This window comes from Hemitrygon akajei, chromosome 7 (assembly GCF_048418815.1).
Source record: "Hemitrygon akajei chromosome 7, sHemAka1.3, whole genome shotgun sequence".
NCBI classification, from domain to species: domain Eukaryota; kingdom Metazoa; phylum Chordata; class Chondrichthyes; order Myliobatiformes; family Dasyatidae; genus Hemitrygon; species Hemitrygon akajei.
This window is the reverse complement of record NC_133130.1, coordinates 72449393-72472221: the sequence shown is the minus strand read 5'-3', so window position 1 is coordinate 72472221 and position 22829 is coordinate 72449393. Positions and strand designations below refer to the sequence as shown.

The 22829-nt window shown below is 42.1% G+C and overlaps 1 protein-coding gene across 2 annotated transcripts in view; it reads right to left on the bottom strand.

Annotated features, from left to right (window-relative positions):
- Window positions 1–22829, bottom strand: part of ugp2b (UDP-glucose pyrophosphorylase 2b) — a 62212-nt gene that overhangs the window by 26431 nt on the left and 12952 nt on the right. For both annotated transcript variants that reach the window (XM_073051213.1, XM_073051212.1), the window contains exon 3: window positions 18726–18833. In XM_073051213.1, the coding sequence (XP_072907314.1) occupies window positions 18726–18833 (108 nt within the window). The remainder of the gene's footprint in view (window positions 1–18725; window positions 18834–22829) is intronic.

Sequence of the window (22829 nt, the reverse complement as noted above, 5' to 3'; positions counted from 1 at the left end):
CAGAGATTCAGCATGTCACCAAAAACCTTGGCAAACTTCTATAGATGTGTGGTGGAAAATAGACAATAGGTGCAGGAGTAGGCCATTCAGCCCTTCTAGCCAGGCTGATCATACACAATCAGTAACCCGTTCCTGCCCTCTCCCCATATCCCTTGACCCCGCTATCTATAACAGCTCTATCTAACTCTCTCTTGAATGCATCCAGAGACTTGGCCTCCACTGTCTTCTGGGGCAGAGCATTCCACATATCCAGCGTGTCCATTCCCTTAATAATCTTATATGTTTCAATCAGATCCCCTCTCATCCTTCTAAATTCCAGTGTATACAAGCCCAGTCACTCCAATCTTTCAACATATGACAGTCCTGCCATTCCGGGAATTAACCTTGTGAACCTACGCTGCATTCCCTCAATAGCAAGAATGTCCTTCCTCAAATTTGGAGACCAAAACTGCACATGATACTCCAGGTGGGGTCTCACCAGGGCCCTGTACAGCTGCAGAAGGACCTCTTTACTCCTATACTCAATTCCTCTTGTTATAAAGGCCAGCATGCCATTAGCTTTCTTCACTGCCTGCTGTACTTGCATGCTTGCTTTCATTGACTGATGTATAAGAACACCTAGGTTTCGTTGTGCTTCCCCTTTTCCTAACTTGACTCCATTTAGATAGTAATCTGCCTTCCTGTTCTTGCCACCAAAGTGGATAGCCTCACATTTATCCACATTAAACTGCTTCTGCCATACATTTGCCCACTCACCCAACCTGTCCAAGTCACCCTGCATTCTCATAACATCTTCCTGACATTTCACACTACCACCCAGCTTTGTGTCATCGGCAAATTTGCTAATGTTACTTTTAATCCCTTCATCTAAATCATTAATGTATATTGTAAACAGCTGCGGTCCCAGCACCGAACCTTGTGGTACCCCACTGGTCACTGCCTGCCATTCCAAAAGGGACCCGTTAATCGCTACTCTTTGTTTCCTGTCAGCCAGCCAATTTTCAATCCATGTCAGTACTCTGCCCCCAATACCATGTGCCCTAATTTTGCCCACTAATCTCCTATGTGGGACTTTATCAAAAGCTTTCTGGAAGTCCAGGTACACTACATCCACTGGCTCTCCCATGTCCATTTTCATAGTTACATCCTCAAAAAACTCCAGAAGATTAGTCAGGCATGACTTTCCCTTCATAAATCCATGCTGACTTGGACTGATCCTTCTACTGCTATCCAAATGTGTCGTAATTTCATCTTTTATAATTGACTCCAGCATCTTTCCCACCACTGACGTCAGGCTAACCGGTCTATAATTCCCTGTTTTCTCTCTCCCTCCTTTCTTGAAAAGTGGGACATCATTAGCCACCCTCCAGTCAGCAGGCACTGTTCCTGAATCTATAGAACATTGGAAAATGATTACCAATGCGTCCACGATTTCTAGTGCCACCTCGTTAAGTACCCTGGGATGCAGACCATCAGGTCCCGGGGACTTATCAGCCTTCAGACTCAACAGTCTATCCAACACTGTTTCTTGCCTAATATAAATTTCCTTCAGTTTATCCTTTACCCTAGCTCCTTTGACCACTATTACATCTGGTGACTGGCCATATTACGGCCTAGTATGGAAACACCGATGCCTTTGAGTGGAAAATCCTACAAAAGATAGTGGATTTGGCCCAGTACATAGAGGGTAAAACCCTCCCAACCATTGGGCACATCTATACCTACCCTCCCCCCACCTTCTTTATAGGGCCCCTGCACCCTCCCTCTTCAGTCCTGACGAAGGGTCTTGGCCCGAAACGTTGACTGCTTATTTCCATGGATGCTGTCTGACCTGCTGTTCCTCCAGCTTGTTGTACGTGTTGCTTTGACCACAGTATCTGCAGTGCACTTTGTGTCTACATGAAATGTTGCCATAGTAAAGCAGCATCTGTTATCAAAGATGCTCACCACCCATGGTCTTTTCTTGCTGCAGCCATCAAGTAGAAGGTACAGGTGCCTCAGGACTTGCACCACCAAGTTCAAGAAAGGTTATTACCCCTCAACCATCAGGCTCTTAAACAAAAGATAACAACATTCATTTAAAGACACTTTGATCGTGTTAATTCATGCTCATTATTTATTTCTATTTATTTATTATCTGCATTTGCAGTTTGTTGTTCATTGATCCTGTTTACAGTTACTGCTCTATAGATTTGCTGAGTATGCTGAAAAGTCACCTTGGGGTTGAATGGTGACATGCATGTACACTGATAATAAATTTTAATTTGAACTTTGAATCTTGGAATTATATAGTGCATACATACTGAGATAATACATGAACTTCTGAGATTAGCAAGTGCTCATGTGGGCTCCCCACAGACCAGGATCAAGAAAATGTATTACGGAATAAGGAAATGGAAGAGAAAACTAAACAGGTATTTTGCTGTCAAGGCTAGTGGAATAAATTGAAAGAAATTAGCATTAGTAATATAAGAACGTAACTTGGGAAATAAACAAAACTGAAGTAAATCCCCCAGAATTAATGACCTGCATGTTCATTGTGAAAAAGCTTGTCATCTTCCAAAATAGTTCCCACAGAGTCGTAATGAAGTACAGCACAGAAACAGGCCACTCAGGCCATCTAGTCTATGTTGAAACAATTTAAACTGCCTACTCCCATCAACCTGCACCCCCGGGACCATAGCCCTGCATACCACGTACCTATTTTTCTCTTAAACATTGAAATCAAGCTCAGATTCACCACTTGTGCTGGTAGCTCATTCCAATCTCATGACCCTCCAAGTGAAGAAGTTTCCCATCATGTTCCCCTTAAACTTCTCACCTTTCACCCTTAACCATGACCTCTGGTTGTAGTCCTACACAACCTCAGTGGAAAAATGCTTGCTTGCATTTGCCCTATTTATATCCCTCATAATTTTGTATGTATCTATCAAATCTCCCCTCAACATTTTTTTTAAAATTAACATTTTTATGAGTTTCAACAACTACAAAAAAACATCAACAAAATGGAGATTAATACAGCACAAAACAAATCTGTCTAAAATATAATTTGTAACAATAAAGAAAAAGCACCCAAAATAAAATCATACAAAGTTAGTATCTTCCCTGCCCTCCCACTACAAAACTCCAGGCCAACCATTACAATATGTAAAAGAAAAATTAATTAGAGTGTTCAAGCCCACAGAGCTGTAAATATATAAAAAATATATATATATATAATGCTTACTACCAAAGCTATAATGTAATTCCCATCAAAAAAACCCATAAAACTTACAGGAAAAAAGTTGAAAGTAAGGGATTATGGTACAGAAAAAAAGAATAAACTTAATCTAAAGAGGAGTTATCAAAGTATTGAAGAAAAGGTCCTCAACCTTCTATGTGGTAAGGAGTATAGTTCTAACTTATTCAATCTTTCCTTATAACTCAGGTCCTCCAGACCCAGAAACATCCTTGTAAATTTTCTCCGTACTTTTTCAACCTTGTTTACATCTTTTCTGTAGACAGGTGACAAAAACTGCAAACAGTACTCCAATAAGGCCTCACCAATGTCTTATACAACTTTAACATAACATCCAACTTCCTGCACTCAATACATTGATTTATGAAGACCAATGTGCCAAAAGCTTTCTTTATGACCCTATCTACCTGTGACGCCATTTTCAATGAATTATGGACCTGCATTCACAGATCCCTTCGTTCTACCACACTCCTCAGTGCCCTACTGTTCACTGTGCAAGTCCTACCAAAGTGCAAAACCTCCCACTTGACTGCATTAAATTCCATCTGCCGTTTTTCAGCCCATTTTTCTAGCTGATGCAGATCCCACTGCAAGCCAGGATAGCCTTTCTAACTGTACACTACACCCCCAATCTTGGTGACATTCGCAAATTTGCTGATCCAGTTAACCACATCATCATCCAGAGCGTTGATATAGCTAACAACAACGGACCCAGCACTGATCCCTGTGGCACACCACTAGTTGCAGGCTTCCAGTCAGAGAGGCAACCCTCCACCACTCTCTGGCTTCACCCACATCACCCACAAAGTCAAAGTCTAATCAAATTTACTACCTCATCCTGAATGCTGAGTGACTGGACCTTCTTGACCAGTCTCCCATGTGGAACCTTGTCAAATGCCTTACTAATCCATGCAAACATTCCCTGCCTTGCCTTCATCAACTTTACTGGTAACCTCCTTGAAAAACTAAGATTGGTTAGACATGACCTACCATGTACAAAGTCATGCTGACTATCCTTAATCAGTCCCTGTCTATCCAAATACTTTTATATCCAGTCCCTTAGAAAACCTTCCAATAACTTTCTCACAACTAATGTCAAACTCACCAGCCAAAAATGTCCTGGTTTCTGTTTAGACTCGTTTAAACAGCAGAACAACATTGGCTATTCCCCAATCCTCTGGTATCTCCTCCGTCAGCTAAGGATGATTTAAATATATCTGCTAGGACCTGGCAATTTCCGTACTTGCCTCCCACAGGCTCCGAGGGAACAACTCATCAGGCCGTAAGAATTTATCCACATTAATTTGGCTAAATGTAGCAAGCACCTCCTCCTCTGTAATCTATACAGGGTCCATGAAGTTGATGCCACTTTGGCACACTTCTATACACACTGTCTGTCTCCTGGGTGAATACAGACACAGAGTATTCACTTCCGATCTCCCCCATCTGTTTTGGCTCCACACACATATCTGTCGAATCCCCGAGGATTCTTCTTAACCTTGTCTACTACAGCACCTTCATGCCTTCCTTTAGCCTTCCTGACTTCCTTCTTGTGTGTTCTCTTGCATTTCTTCTACTCCGTAAGCACCTCATTTGTTCCCACTTGCCTATACCTCCACCTTGTATTTTTTTCTCTTAAACAGTACCTCAATATCTCTTGAAAACCAAGGTTCCCTACACTTGTTACCTTTACCTTTTATTCTGTTAGGGACATACAAGCTTTGTACTCTCAAAAATGTGTTTTTGAAGGCTTTGCACTTACCAAGTACACCTTTGCCAGAAAACAGCTTGTCCCAATCTAAACTTGTCAGATCATTTCTGTTACCATCAAAATCGGCATTTCTCCAATTTGGAATCTCAACCCACGATCCTGACCTATCTTTTAGCATGCACGAGGAAATCTGCAGATGCTGGAAATTCAAACAACAACACACACAAAATGCTGGTGGAACACAGCAGGCCAGGCAGCATCTATAAGAGAAGAACTGTCGACGTTTCAGGTCGAGATAGTCCTGACGAAGGGTCTCGGCCCGAAATGTCGACAGTGCTTCTCCTATAGATGCTGCCTGGCCTGCTGTGTTCCACCAGCATTTTGTGTGTGTTGTTGCTATCTTTTAGCATATTTTCTTTGAAGCATTATGGCATTGTGTTCACCAACACAAACATATGTCACCTGCCCTGTCTCATTCCCTAATAGCAGATCCAGTATCACAAACTCTCTCATTGGGACTTCTACAAACTGATGAAAGAAACTTTCCTGAACACATATGACAAACTCTATTCCATCTAGTCCTTTTACAGTATGGGATTTCCAGCCAATATGTGGAAAGTTAAAATCAGCTACTATAACAACCTTATATTTCTCGCAACAGTCTGTACTCTCTTCACAAATATATTTTTCTAAATCCCTAGGACTGTTGGGTGGTCAGTGACATAGAAACATAGAAAATAGGTGCAGGAGTCGGCCATTCGGCCCTTCGAGCCTGCACCACCATTCAGTATGATCATGGCTGATCATCCAACTCAGAACCCTGTACCTGCTTTCTCTCCATACCCCCTGATCCCTTTAGCCACAAGGGCCATATCTAACTTCCTCTTAAATATAGCCAATGAACCGGCCTCAACTGTTTCCTGTGGCAGAGAATTCCACAGATTCACCACTCTCTGTGTGAAGAAGTTTTTCCTCATCTTGGTCCTAAAAGGCTTCCCCTTTATCCTGAAACTGTGACCCCTCGTTCTGGACTTCCCCAACATCGGAAACAATCTTCCTGCATCTAGTCTGTCTAATCCCTTTAGAATTTTATACGTTTCAATAAGATCCCCCCTCAATCTTCTAAATTCCAGTGAGTATAAGCCTAGTCGATCCAGTCTTTCTTCATATGAAAGTCCTGCCATCCCAGGAATCAATCTGGTGAACCTTCTCTGTACTCTCTCTATGGCAAGAATGTCTTTCCTCAGATTAGGGGATCAAAACTGCACACAATACTCTAGGTGCGGTCTCACCAAGGCCTTGTACAACTGCAGCAGAACCTCCCTGCTCCTGTACTCAAATCCTTTTGCTATGAATGCCAACATACCATTTGCCTTTTTCACCGCCTGCTGTACCTGCATGCCCACCTTCAATGACTGGTGTACAATGACACCCAGGTCTCGTTGCACCTCCCCTTTTCCTAATCGGCCACCATTCAGATAATAATGTTTTCCTATTCTTGCAACCAAAGTGGATAACCTCACATTTATCCACATTAAACTGCATCTGCCATGAATTTGCCCACTCACCTAACCTATCCAAGTCACACTGCATCCTCTTAGCATCCTCCTCACAGATAACACCGCCGCCCAGCTTCGTGTCATCCGCAAACTTGGAGATGCTGCATTTAATTCCCTCGTCTAAATCATTAATATATATTGTAAACAACTGGGGTCCCAGCACTGAGCCTTGCGGTACCCCACTAGTCACTGCCTGCCATTCTGAAAAGGTCCCGTATGCTCCCACTCTTTGCTTCCTGTCTGCCAACCAATTCTCTATCCACATCAATACCATACCCCCAATACCGTGTGCTTTAAGTTTGCACACTAATCTCCTGTGTGGGACCTTGTCAAAAGCCTTTTGAAAATCTAAATATACCACATCCACTGGCTCTCTGCTATCCACTCTACTAGTTACATCTTCAAAAAAATTCTAAGATTCGTCAGACATAGTTTTCCTTTCACAAATCCATGCTGTCTTTGTCCGATGATTTCACCTCTTTCCAAATGTGCTGTTTTCACATCTTTGATAACCAACTCTAGCATTTTCCCCACCACCGATGTCAGGCTAACCGGTCTATAATTCCCCGGTTTCTCTCTCCCTCCTTTTTTAAAAAGTGGGGTTACATTAGCCACCCTCCAATCCTCAGGAACTAATCCAGAATCTAAGGAGTTTTGAAAAATTATCACTAATGCATCCACTATTTCTTGGGCTACTTCCTTAAGCACTCTGGGATGCAGACCATCTGGCCCTGGGGATTTATCTGCCTTTAATCCCTTCAATTTACCTAACACCACTTCTCTACTAACATGTATTTCCCTCAGTTCCTCCATCTCACTCCACCTTACTATTTCCGTAAGATTATTTATGTCCTCCTTAGTGAAGACAGAACCAAAGTAGTTATTCAATTGGTCTGCCATGTCTTTGTTCCCTATGATCAATTCACCTGTTTCTGACTGTAAGGGACCTACATTTGTTTTGACCAATCTTTTTCTTTTCACATATCTATAAAAGCTTTTACAGTCAGTTTTTATGTTCCCTGCCAGCTTTCTCTCAATCTTTTTTCCCTTTCCTAATTAAGCCCTTTGTCCTCCTCTGCTGGTCTCTGAATTTCTCCCAGTCCTCAGGTGTGCCGCTTTTTTTTTGCTAATTTATATGTTTCCTCTTTGGACTTGATACTATCCCTAATTTCCCTTGTCAGCCACGGGTGCACTACCTTCCCTGGTTTATTCTTTTGCCAAACTGGGATGAACAATTGTTGTAGTTCATCCATGCGATCTTTAAATGCTTCCCATTGCATATCCACCATCAACCCTTTAAGTATCATTTGCCAGTCTATCTTAGCTAATTCATGTCTCATACCTTCAAAGTTACCCTTCTTTAAGTTCAAAACCTTTGTTTCTGAATTAACTATGTCACTCTCCATCTTAATGAAGAATTCCACCATATTATGGTCACTCTTACCCAAGGGGCCTCGCACGACAAGATTGCTAACTAACCCTTCCTCATTGCTCAATACCCAATCTAGAATGGCCTGCTCTCTAGTTGGTTCCTCGACATGTTGGTTCAGAAAACCATCCCGCATACATTCCAAGAAATCCTCTTCCTCAGCACCCTTACCAATTTGGTTCACCCAATCTATATGTAGATTGAAGTCAGCCATTATAACTACTGTTCCTTTATTGCACGCATTTCTAATTTTCTGTTTAATGCCATCCCCAACCTCACTACTACTGTTAGGTGGCCTGTACACAACTCCCACCAGCGTTTTCTGCCCCTTAGTGTTATGGAGCTCTACCCATATCGATTCCACATCCTCAAGGCTACTGTCCTTCCTTTCTATTGCGTTAATCTCCTCTCTAACCAGCAATGCTACCCCACCTCCTTTTCTTTCCTGTCTATCCCTCCTGAATATTGAATATCCCTGGATGTTGAGCTCCCATCCTTGGTCACCCTGGAGCCACGTCTCTGTGATCCCAACTATATCATATTCATTAATAACCATCTGCACATTCAATTCATCCACCTTGTTACGAATGCTCCTCACATTGACACACAAAGCCTTCAGGCTTGCTTTTACAACACTCTTAGCCCTTATACAATTATGTTGAAAAGTGGCTCTTTTTGCTTTTTGCCCTGGATTTGCCTGCCTGCCTGCCACTTTTACTTTTCACCTTACTACTTTTTGCTTCTACCCTCATTTTACACCCCTCTGTCTCTCTGCACTTGTTCCCATCCCCCTGCCACATTAGTTTAAATCCTCCTGAACAGCAGTAGCAAACGCTCCCCCTAGGACATTGGTTCCAGTCCAGCCCAGGTGCAGACCGTCCTGTTTATACCGGCCCCACCTCCCCCAGAACTGGTTCCAACGCCCCAGAAATTTGAATCCCTCCCCCTTGCACCATTTTTCAAGCCACATATTTATCTGAAATATCCTCCTATTTCTACTCTGACTAGCACGTCAGAGATAATCCAGAGATTATTACCTTTGTGGTCCTACTTTTTAGTTTATCTCCTAACTCCCTAAATTCATCTTGTAGGACCTCATCCCATTTTTTACCTATATCGTTGGTACCTATGTGCACCACGATCACTGGCTGTTCACCCTCCCATTCCAGAATGTCCTGCAGCCGCTCAGAGACATCCTTGACCCTTGCACCAGGGAGGCAACATACCCACCTGGAGTCTCGTTTGCAGCCGCAGAAATGCCTATCTATTCCCCTTACAATCTAATCCCCTATCACTATAGCCCTCCCACTCCTTTTCCTTTCCTCCTGTGCCGCAGAGCCACCCATGGTGCAATGAACTCGGCTGCTGCTGCCTTCCCCTGATGAGCCATCTCCCCCAACAGTATCCAAAACAGTATATCTGTTTAGGAGGGAGATGACCTCAGGGGACTCCTGCACTACCTGCCTACTGCTACGCTGTCTAGTGGCCACCCCTTCCCTTTCTGCCTGTGTAGCCTTTACCTGCGGTGTGGCCAACTCACTGAACATTCTATTCACCACTTTCTCAGCATCGCGGATGCTCCAGTATGAATCCAATTGCAGCTCCAGACGCTCAATGCGGTCTGCCAGAAGCTGCAGTTGGACACACTTTCTGCACACATAGTCGTCAGGGACACTGGAAGTATCCCTGATTTCCCACATGCTGCAGGATGAACAAACCACGGGGCCGATCTCAGCTGCCATGACCTACCCAATACATGCCTCAACTTTTGAAACTCTCCTTTGAAAGGAACTTACCCGGCCTTACCTCACTTGGGGTGAAGCTCATCCTCAGCCTCTGCTCGCCGAAGCCTCTCGAGACAAAGCATTCCTACTCTGTCTCTCTCTACTCCGTCACCCGCTACAATGTCGCCCGCTCTGTCTACTGTTCTCTTGAAATACTCCCGCTGCCTCACGGTCCCATTTATATATATAGCCCCATATATGTACAAACCCCATTTCCAGAAAAGTTGGGATATTTTCCAAAATGCAATAAAAACAAAAATCTGTGATACGTTAATTCACGTGAACCTTTATTTAACTGACAAAAGTACAAAGAAAAGATTTTCAATAGTTTTACTGACCAACTTAATTGTATTTTGTAAATTGTTATGACCCCAGCCCCCTCCTTTGTGAGATTCGCAAGAGCCCTAGTCAAGGGGGCGTCAAATGACCCAAGAGAGAGAGGGAGACGGGCTGAAGACCACGTTCCCCAGGGAAGCAGAATAAAGCGACTCTTTGACTATTGTCTCATGAAAACCACGTGTAAAGCCCTCGGGCAAAGTGGGCTGGTCGCTCAACAAGACAAAAGCCTCGGACATAGCCATTGTCTTGGGAGACACCTTTGTGTGATAAGGAATTGGCCTACGTGCAAAATCTCAGGGCAATGTGAAATGGGTGATGGGGGAAGGATTGCCTCGCCCCCCTACCCTGATGGACATCTACAACCCTGCCAGTCCAGATAAAAGGTGGGCTGCCGAGGCGGGGCGCCAGACGCACCAGAAGATACGCGAGAATTCCTACGACTGCGTTTAGAGAGCGACAGCCGGTGGTGGGGTTCGTGTGCGTCCTTCCCTTGCCTGGGATTGGCGACCTCACCACAGAAGAACGGCCTAGCTACAGGGGAAGCCACAGATGAGAGTCCATTCCCCAACGAGACTTCCGACTACCTCCTACAGGTTGGAAAACCTGTCGGGTAAATGTTTCATTCTCTCTCTCTTTCTAACAAAAGTGCACCAACGCGACACCACAACCGACAGCGGCTGGTGGAACTGCAGTGACCGCAAAAAGACTTTTAAATATCCAGTAAACAATATATATCTACATTACCCCTAGACAACTGTAGAGCTTATTTCTGATTGATTATTACTATACCTGTGCTTTAGATTGAGTTGTGACGACGTCTATGATCTGAATGTTTTGTATTAACCATACGTTTGTGCCCCTTTATAAATAAAAACGTTTGAAAATAGTAGCATCAGGCTTCGGTGGATCCATCTATCTTTGCTGGGAAACTACCCGGTTACTGGGGAACGTAACAAAATATACACAAATTTAGAATTTGATGGCTGCAACACACTCAACAAAAGTTGGGACAGAGTTAAAATAAGATTGAAAAGTGCACAGAATATTAAAGTTCCACTGGTTTGGAAGACTCCACATTAAGCAGGCTAATTGGTAGCAGGTGAGGTATCATGACTGGGTATAAAAGTAGCGTCCATCAAAGGCTCAGTCTTTGCAAGCAAGGATGGGTCGTGGCTCACACCTTTGTGCCAAAATTCGTGAGAATTGTTAGCCAGTTCAAAAGGAACATTTCCCAACGCAAGACTGCAGAGAATTTAGATCTTTCAACATCTACAGTACATAATATTGTGAAAAGATTCAGAGAATTCAGAGACATCTCAGTGCTAAATGGGCAAGGTCGGAAACCACTGTTGAATGCGCGTGATCTTCGAGCCCTCAGGCGGCACTGCCTAAGAAACCGTCATGCTACTGTGACAATTATAGCCACCTGGGCTCGGGAGTACTTCGGAAAACCATTGTCACTTAACACAGTCCGTCGCTGCATCCAGAAATGCAACTTGAAACCGTATTACGCAAGGAGGATGCCATACATCAACTCTATGCAGAAACGCCAGTGAGTTCTCTGGGCCCGAGCTCATCTCAGATGGACCGAAAGACTGTGGAACCGTGTGCTGTGGTCAGATGAATCCACATTTCAGCTAGTTTTCAGAAAAAACGGGCGTCGAGTTCTCCATGCCAAAGATGAATACGACCATCCTGATTGTTATCAGTGAAAGGTGCAAAAGCCAGCATCTGTGATGGTATGGGGGTGCATCAGTGCCCACGGCATGGGTGAGTTGCATGTATGTGAAGGTACCACTGACTCTGAGGTGTATATTAGGACTTTAGAGAGACATATGTTGCCATTAAGGCGACGTCTCTTCCCGGGACATCCATGCTTATTTCAGCAGGACAATGCCAGACCACATTCTGCACGGGCTACAACAGCGTGGCTTTGTAGACACAGAGTGTGTGTGCTTGACCGGCCTGCTGCCAGTCCAGATCTATCTCCTATTAAAAATGTATGGCGCATCATGAAGAGGAGAATCAGACAACGGAGACCACGGACTGTTGAGCAGCTGAAGTCTTATGTCAAGCAAGAATGGACAAAATTTTCAATTGCAAATCTACTATAATTAGTATCCTCAGTTCCAAAACGATTAAAAAGTGTTATTAAAAGGAAAGGTGATGTAACGCAATGGTAAACATGCCTCTGTCCCAACTTTTGTTGAGAGTGTTGCAGCCATCAAATTCTAAATTTGTGTATATTTACAAAATACAATTAAGTTGGTCAGTAAAACTATTGAAAATCTTTTCTTTGTACTTTTGTCAGTTAAATAAAGGTTCACGTGAATAAACATATCACAGATTGTTGTTTTTATTGCATTTTGGAAAATATCCCAACTTTTCTGGAAACGGGGTTTGTAGTTATACCTTTCTTATTTCTCAGTTCTAATCATAACACCTCACTAGTCGAACTCTCCAGTCTGTCCTGATGGATTACTGTAACAATTTTTCCTGAGTAGTAATGCCACCACTCCTCCTTTAATCTCTCCCACTCTGTCATGTAGAATCCCGGCATATTAAGTCCTGCACTTCCTGCAACCAAGTCTCACTAATGGCTACAACATCATAATTCTAGGTGTTAATCCATGCCTTAACACCTAGAAAGGTTTCTGCCTTTCCAATGATACTTCTTGCACTGAAATACATGCAACTCAGGACACTAGTTGCACTATGCTCAACCTTTTGATTCTGGGCTTTGCCCTAAGTCTTACCAACCTTTCTTTTGACTTTTCTGACTGAAGCTTCTCTTCACTGAAGCCTCGAAGAGCTAAGGCCTCACCACTAACTCTGTCCATTCTGACTATGGCCACTGCACTTGCCCCTGCCTTCCTTTAATTTGCTCTTGGTAATCAATCCCAAACGCTGATTGATTGCTGGTCAGAACTCCAAATAAATTCCGAGATCCAACGCTGGGTCAGTGGACATGAATGAAATCCCCTCCTCTCGAACTTCTGATGTCTGGACTGGCAGTCTGACCAATGCCTTATAAAGTCTCAGCATTACATCCTTGCTTTCATATTCTAGTCTTCTCAAAATGAATACCATCATTTTATAGACCACCCAACAGTAAGAGGGACATCGAGGAGCAGATACGAAGACAGATTCTGGAAAGGTGTATTTAACAGGGTTGTCGTGGTGGGAGATTTTAATTTCCAAAATATCGATTGGCATGTCCCTAGAGCAAGGGATTTAGATGGGGTGAGTTTGTTAGTTGTATTCAAGAAGGTTTCTTGACACTATACGTAGATAAGGCTACAAGAGGAGAGGCTGTACTTGATCTGGTATTGGGAAATGAACCTGGCCAGGTGTCGGATCTCCCAGTGGGAGAGCATTTTCGAGATAGTGATCAGAACTCTATCTTCTTTACCATCACATTGGAGAAGAATAGGAACAGACAAGTTAGGAAAGCATTTAGTTGGAGTAAGGGAAAATATGAATCTATCAGGCAGGAACTTTGAAGCATAAATTGGAAACAGATGTTCTCAGAGAAATGTACAGAAGAAATGTGGCAAATGTTCAGGGAATATTTGCGTGGAGTTCTGCATAGGTATGTTCCAGTGAGACGGAAAGGATGGTAGGGTACAGGAATCATGGTGTACAAAAGCTGTTGTAAATCTAGTCAAGAAAGGTTTATGAAAGGTTCAAATAGCTAGGTAATGATAGAGAACTAGACGATTATAAGGTTAGCAAGAAGGTGTTCAAGAAGGAAATTAGGAGAGCAGAAGGGGCCATGAGAAGGCCTTGGCAGACAGGATTAAAGAAAACCCCATGGCATTCTACAAGTATGTTAAGAACAAGAGAATAAGACACGAGAGGATAGGACCAATCAAGTGTGACAGTGGAAAGGTGTGTATGGAACCAGGGAAGATAGCTGAGGTATTTAATGAATACTTTGCTTCAGTATTCACTATGGAAAAGGATCTTGGCAATTGTAGGGATGACACAGCAGACTGAAAAGCTTGAACATGTAGATATTAAGAAAAAGCATGTGCAGGAGCTTTTGGAAAGCATCAAGTTGGTTAAGTCACCAGGACCAGAAGAGATATTCCCCAGGCTACTGTGGGAGTCGAGAGAGGAGATTGCTGAGCCCCTGGCTATGATTTTTGCATCATCAATGGGGATGGGAGAGGTTCCGGAGGATTGGAGGGTTGTGGATGTTGTTCCCTTATTCAAGAAAGGGATTAGAGATAGCCCAGGAAAGTATAGGCCAGTGAGACTTACCTCAGATATGGTAAGAATCCTGGCCTTCCATCTGACTCATTGGTTGCATGATTGCTCAAGTCTATTTGTACACATTCCTGTTCTGCAGCTTTCTTGGGTTCACACCTCAACAATTTTAGGTATGCCTTGTACTGCTCTCAGTATGCCCTTTTGCATGGTTTCAGTATTCCCTTTGATTTAACTATTCCAAACTAGACAACAAAACACATGTGCTGAAATGATTTGATGGGCATATTCAAACACAGAAAATGTTCTGATGAGTAAGCAAAAAACAAAGATTTCCCAGAATAGAACAAAATCAGTGATCAAATCAAAATATGGTAGATATTTACAAAAGAACCAGTGAACACTAAGAGAGAAAAGGTTATTCAGAACTTGATCAAAGTTTTTGAAAAAGGCAAAAGATGTTTCCAACATTTGCTGAAAAGAAATTAGGTAAAATGCTGAGACAGAATCACAAGAAAATGCATAGGACTGAAATGGTTGCACAATTAATTCCAATGAGTCAAATGGCTTGCTGTTGCATTGCATCCTTCCATGATTTCAGCAATATAAATACAGCCCTCTCCCATAGTAATATATATATTTTTCCCCAGAAAAAAAATGTAGCTACTGATGGGCAAGTCCTATTTTAAAAAAAGGCTACATTAGTACAGCAACTGGTATTTTGGTTAATAGAATAGTGCTAACCCAATTTAGTATTTTCTATTGCTGCCCTATTGAGTGTCTCAATTCGCAAATCTTACTGTTGTAGGTTAATGGATTTTATGGGAACCTATCGCTACTGCAGAAAAATACCGTAAGTTTTGTAAAGATAGTTCTACCTCTTCAAAAGCACATGATACAAATCCAGAATCAGTGTGCGTCAGATCTGCATTGAAGATTGGCACATGGGAACAGGAGGCGGCCATTCTGTCCCTTACAACAGTGGTGTACAGAAGGGCATCTCTGAACACATCAAAGATGTGTCGAATCTTAAAGTGGATGGGCTACCATAGCAGAAGACAACACTGGTTTCTACTCCTGTACCTAGTAAAGTGGCCACTGAGTGTATAAATATATTACCGAGTAGTTTCTATTTCTCTAGCTCTATAGAAGAACATACACCCTCACTGCACCCACTCTCCAATACCTGGAATGCTGCCAAGCCTGCTCATTCCAAACCCTACTGCAAATCTATACCAAAGCACTAACTAATGTGTAACCTTTGTATATTACTGTATGAAACATATGTAATCCAAAACTAACTCAAGCAGATGAACAGCACACAAGCTCAAGTGTTAATCGAGCTGTACTGACAGGCCTTTCCTTTCATATTTGAAAACAAGAACAAGCTGCTTTTCATGAAATATTTAAATCGTTCAGCACTTTTCTTTTACTTCCTGATCATCAATCAGAATTTGACTGGAGGACCCAAGTGCTTTACATAAACCATCTTCAGTTCACTGCTGTACTGGTAAAATAAGGTTCCTTGTTAATAAATTGTTGCTTTAAGTCACCATACAGAAAATTAGATCGTAGAAAATGTTAAACTTATTTGTTTCTGCAACTTTGTAAGAAATGAAGTAACCCAGATGAATAGACCAAAATAAAAAACACCTAGAAAGTGAAAAGTGATAGAAAAAAGGCCAAAGCTTCTCAGTAAACTACATACATTTGCTTGGTATTTTGAAATGTGCAATTACATGAAAAACAGAATTATTCTTGCTCACATAACCTATTCATTTTCATAAGAACCATGCATCTGGTGATGAAGAGTCAATGTAACTAATTTTAACCAGTTGTTATATGGGAATATTGATTAATATTTGGTAAAGCATTCATCACTGATAATTAAATATGTATGGTACTGATAATTTAGTAAATCTAGTTCAAAGATTAAAAAATTCTGCTGACAAAACTTGAAAAAAATCACATGGCCCTCCATTTTATTTGGCAAAGGAGAGTTAAGTTCTCCCCCACAAAACTTGCAACCAAAGGGGCCTACCTGATACCTCATACAACCCTATGGCGTACTTCAGTTAGTTGCTCCCCTCCTAGATACTGCTCTAAACATTAGGAAACTAAACATTCTACTTTTTGGGGGAACAGAAGGCAATTATTACATCAGTAGAGTAGTGGTTAAATAACCAAACTAGAAGCCCAGAGGCCTGAAATAATAACCCAAAAGTTCAAATTTCAGCTATGGAATTTAAATTAAATTGCAAAGTAATTTGGAGTTTTAAAAACTAATTAGTCTTAGTAAAGGCAATGACAAAATACCAGATAGGCTTTTATATCAATCTGGTTCACAACTGTGCTCCAGAGATGAAATTGAGAGACTGTGCATCTGCCGTAAACATGGTGGACTCAGAGCTGATGGCTGAAAAGCTCTATAAGCTACTCCACTCTTTCTCAGTGGACTGCAAACATTTAAAGCAGTTCAGCATCACCTGTTAAATAACAATTAGGAATAGCTAATTAATGTTAGTCACACCAAAACCCACCCCACCAGAAAAAAAACAATATTTTTAATTTTTTAAATTCAAAAGAATTGGCATTTTCCCCCAATTCCTTATGATCCACAATTTCTTCAACTTCAGTGCTACAATCAAATAGGCTCAATCTAATAGTTTTAAGATTTTCCCCCAGTGACCAATATTTGTTGAGAAACAAGAATGGTCCAGTGAGGTAAAGGCACAGTGTCACAATTTTGACATGATATTTACATTCCAAATACTGGTCCCCAACAATTAGTCCACAAAAAAATGTCAGAGTGTTTCACATCCAAAAGGAAAACAGTCTTGACACAGATGACATTGCTATAATATGCAGATGTAGTCAAGGCCAAGAATCCCCAGAACAAGGGCAATTCCATAAAAGGAGTAACCAGTTACATCATGACTTGAAGGAGAACTCTGAAGGCCATACCTAAGTGCACATGATTACAATTCAGCTAAAAACTAGCATTCAGCCTGAGTACACTCCTCAAAGAACATTTTTTAAGAGATAACAGCATGCTGGTCTGATCTAGATCCTGCTTGCTAAAAGAAAGTGAGAAATACTTGCCTATGCTGAAACAGATAGCTTAAAAATAAATTCTGGGCGGTTTTTTTTGAATGCTTAAAAATATTTTGCTTGTGCATAGTCAGGTGTGAGGAATTGGTCAGGGCGAATTCTGTCTTACACTTTCTTTGCCATCTTTCATTTATTAATATAACATTCCCGACTACAGAAAATTTTGACCACTGAGCCTGTCGTTTCCCAAGTACTTCCGTTACGAAGGGGAGGTAGTTGCCCCACTGCCACTAGTGCCTTATTGTTGGAATACAATGATAGCACACTTTATTCTAAAACTGTCCATAAATTTGTTAGGTTAGAATTGGATACAGCCATGGGATTGCAGCAGAAAGCAAGATCTAGCATATTATTCATTTGTTACGAGTATCTAAGTCGGTGACTAAATTTTAAAAAATAGAAATTTTGCAACAGAAGTCTGAATAAATCTTAATAGTTATAGGTGTAATATTTCTATCCTGTTCACTCACTTTCTTTAAAAAAGTGAATTAAAAAAGTGAAAAAATGAAGATTGGAGGAGTTTAGGAGGAGACAATGGCGCCTAATGGCAACTCCTTTGCTTGCATCTTCAGAAATAGCTCTATTTCCATCTTTAATATCTCTATTTTTCCTTTTCAGGGTTCTTTTGAAGATCCTGACCCAGAGTTACAAGCTGACTTTGGTTCTTTGCAAAAAAGGGACCCCACTCTTAGGGTTTCATGACTGGCCGTTATTCGATATGCCAAGGATGTGTCCTAAGAGATTAGCTCACCTCTGGAGTTCTGGGATCTCGTGGCTCTGGAGACAGGCGAACTGAGGGTTGGTGTCTCTGTAGGAATCCGGTGCATCGAGGGAGATAGAAGATTAAAAGTAGCGAGCTGGCTGCGTGCCAGAGACCCGAGTTCTTTGAGCACAGAGCTCGGAAAAAGCAATGCAACCGAACTTTAACATCATATATCAGCAAGTTGTTAGTTATGTCTCCCCTCTCGCTGTGAAACAGAGACATCTCTTTCTCCCTTATTAGGTAGGGAGAGATCATGTGATATGTTGAATACCAGGTCAATGAGTAGTCTTTGGGGTACTGCAAGTCTGTGTCTTTGCTGCATGCTTGAGTGCTCGGTGGTGGGTGCCGATGCTTTTTTTTTTGCTGGTGGGGAGGGGGGAATTGTTGCTTTGCTGCCACTTACTCGTGGGAGGGGGGCTTTGGTGTTCTAACGTTTAACTGTCATTCATTCTTTGGGGCATTCCTCTGTTTTCGTGGATGGTTACAAAGAAAAAGTATTTCAGAATATATATTCTACACATTTCTCTGACATTAAATGTACCTTTGAAACCTTTGAATTACTGTATGCACAGGACTTACAGAATCTTCAGGAGCCCTCTGAATCTTCTCCCATTCTACTGAAGGACCTTTTCGCTGTAGTAAACTGTGAAACAATTTCTGGAATCCCTCAAAGTCTTTCTTTACTTGCTACAAAACAAATAATAACACTTTACAGGCATACAGTATTCACTCATACAGATATCTGAAAGGACAAGTTTTACTACAGAGTATCTCGATAACATTTACATATTTAGTTTAATGGCAGTTTCAAATTTCAAGTCAGTCAATTAAACTCAAAACTGAATTCAGAATGAAAGATCAAAATTACACACAGCAATTTGCCCTGAAACAAAAGGCACTTTTTGATTACTACTTAATGCCCCAGAGAGAAAAAAAACATTACCGTGCATTCTTACGCTTTTGGCTTATTATATTAGCTTTCAATCCAGGAAGGAGAAAAAACAATCACACCAAGCATTTCTTTAAATCAAAAACAAGAGAAAATCTGCAAGTGCTGGAAATCCAAACAACAGACACAAAATGCTGAAGGAACTCAGCAGGCGGGGCAGCATCCGTGGAAAAGAGTATAGTTGACATTTCGGGCCGAGACCCTTCATCAGGAATGGGAAAAAAAAGATGGGCCAGGAAGAAAATGGAGGGGGGGGGGGGGGGGAGGAAGAACTACAAGGTGATAGGTGAAAGAGATACAGCATTAGCCAAGGGGGAATCTGACAGGGCTGGACAGATGACCATGGAAGAAAGAAAAGGGGGAGGAGTACCAGAGAGAGGGAGGTGAGGAGATAAAGTGAGAGGGAAATGATAATGCAGAATGGCAAAGGAAAGGGTGATTTACTTGAATTCAAAATTGACTGAAAGAATGAGTGTAAAAATTAGAGGAATGACTATTATTACTACAAATTTAATTACAAACAATTCTTCACAAAAACTATGATAGCCCCAGTTTTGCCATGAGGGGTAAAAGTATACACTGCTGGTCCCTACACTGAAAAGTGCCCCAAATCCTATGCACCACTTTCTCCAAACATGACATGAGAGCCCATGCCTTGTTTAAATATACTAAATTACAGTAAGATGGATCTTGTGCTTTCCTGGCAAATATGATACAGTACGATGTTTCAATCAACTGGATTTGACCAGATATTACCAATTAAATTTGAAAGTTAAATGAGATGAGGGAAATTCTGAAGGTTATAACACACATCTGAAAAATTGAATTTAAGGTGTTTATTGGCAATCACTTCAATATTCAATTATACCTGAAAATATCAGCTATTGCATACTCTAATGTGGCTCATGGGTAATAATTGGACAGCAATTCATCTCAATTCCTCCAGAGGATTTCCATACCAAAAGTCTATCAGAGATAGAATAACTGGATTCCTATGCTCAATATTCTACCAGTAGGAATCTTCCCCCACTCCGCCACACCCCAACGTTACTCTATAAAACATTGAACTTCATTATCCTCAGTTATTCTAACCAAAACTCAAAGCCCATTTTTGTATTTATACTAAATACAAATAATTTTTATTCAGTCATTGATTATACACTTCAATGAGAATGTAAGAAATTAAAGCCCATCTCTAACTACTCTTGTAAATCCGTTTTGATTCACAATAACATCCTCAAAATGACAAAGGAATATTGATAATTTTGACGTCTTTCCACAGTAATAATGTTTACTGTGATGTAAACAGCAGTAAGGGTAGCACAGCGATCAGCGCAATGCTACCTTAACTCAGCGTTCCAGAGTTCAGAGTTCAATTCCAGTGCTGTTCTGCAGTGTCGCTGTACATCCTGCCCATGAAATGCATGGATTTTCTCTGGGTCCTCCGGTTTCCTCCCAAAGTCCAAAGACATACTGAGTATGTCCTGAGATAAGATTAAAGTTAAATCAGGTTTGTCGGGGAACATTGGGGTGGTGTGGCTCAAGGGGCCGGAAGGACCGGTCTCCACACTGTACCACTAAATAAATAAATGAAATCACAATGACAGTGAAGTCCCCCATTCTACTTACTAAGGGAGTTTACTGCATTCTGATTATTGCTATTTACATTCCCCGTTCTAATGCTGGGGAGGCAGGAGTTCTACGGCATAATCTGCAACTTCAAAAACCACTCACCACCATGGCATCTTCATTGTTGCTGGTGGCTTCAATCATGCAAACTTAAAGCCAAAGTTCTACCAGCATGTCAACCTCACAACCAGAGGAGAGCATATTTGACCTGGTTTATTTCAAACTTTGTGATGCCTACAAGGCCGCCCGCCGCACCCCATCCTCAACTCCAATACTCAGACCACATATCCATTCTGCTAATCCCTGCATACAGACTACTGATTAAATGAGTCAAACCAGTTCAAGGGAGATCAGGACCAGGCCCGAAGGTGCCATCTCAGTGCTGCAGTTTTGAAATCACGGACTGGAGCATATTAAGGGAGGCAGCTGCCTCTGATCATCATGTCTACACTGATGAATACGCAGGATCAGTGGCTGGCTACATAGGAAATGCATTAAGGACTTCACCATGATTAAACACTACACTGCCAGGGCTGATTGTAGAGGTTCATTCACTGATTAGGGATCATGACACTGTTTTCAGATCGGGGGACAGGACAACTCTACGCTAAACAAGAGCCACACTCACCCGTGCCATCAGGAAGCCAAAACGTTGAGTATGCACAGAAAACCCACAGACATCCTTGTGACGCCAGGGACACAAGGCACAAGGCATGGTATACAAATCATAACCGATTACAAGGCCATGCTGTGCATCAATGACAGTGACACCTCCCTCCCTGAAAGGCCAAGTACTCTCTATGCACGATTTGACCAACTGAATGACGTGACAACAAGGAAAGCCTCCTCTCTTCCTGAGGAAGAAGCATACTGCCTAGCCAATCAAGGTAAGGAGTACCCTATCCAGGGTAAACCCATGCAAAGCATACCTGGTCAGATGTTGAGGGACTCAGCGGCCCAGCTACAAGAGGTCTTAACAGTCAACTTTAATAACTCTCTGTAACTGTCTCTGCAGGCTTCAAGGCAGCCACCATCATTCCAGTACTCAAGAAAGCAACAGCAATTGGCCTAAATGATTACTGCCCAGTGATGCTGACTTCAACAATCATGAAGTGCTTTGAGTGGCCAGTAATGGATCATGTAAAATTCCACCTTCCAGCTACATTGGACTCTTTGCAGTTCACCTACCACTCAACATCACTCCACTCATGATGCTGCAGCCCTCCTTGACTTCAGCTCAGCGTTTAACATGATTATCCCTCAGAGGTTGGTGGGTAAACTGGCCTCGTTGTTACTCAATGCTCTTCTCTGTAACTGGATTGTGGATCTCAACACAAAGACCTCAGTCAGTCTGAGTTGGCAGCAACATTTCAAGCTGTATCACACTGAGCACTGTTGCTCCACCAGGGTTGTATGCTCAGTCAACTACTGTTCAAGCTGCTGACTCACAGCCACATTGCCAGATTCAACTCAAACCGCATCAAGTTCACTGATGATATGACAGTGGATTTGTCTCACCAGCAACAATGAAGAGGAGGTAGAGAGGTTTGTCAAATGATGCAAGAACAACCACCTAAGTCTCAATGTTGACAAGTCAAAAGAGATGATTGTGGATTTCAGGAAGGCTCAGGTCAACCACTCTGCCATGGAGAGAGTGAAGAGCACAAAGTTCCTTGGTGTACACATAATGGGCCATCTAACCTAGACCCACAACACCCTGACTAGTCAAGGCGGCACAGTAGTTTCGAAACTTTCTGAGGAGAATGAGGTGTGCAAGGCTCCCTGCCCCTTTTTTAACAACTTTCTACAGGAGTACCATTGACAGCGCCCTGTCTGGCTGCATCATTGTGTGGTACGGAAGCGGCAAGGCATCAGATCGCAAGACCCTACAGAGAACAGTAAAAAAAAAACACCCAGGGGATCATCAGGGTCTCCCTACTCCCTACTTATGACATTTACTGGGAACATTATAGACAAAGGGCTCAAAGCATTGTTGAGGATCTCCAACACCCATCCCACAATCTCTCTGACTCACTACCATCGGGATGGAGATACAGGAGCATCAGGACTAGTACTGCCAGATAGGAAACGGCTTCTTCCCTCAG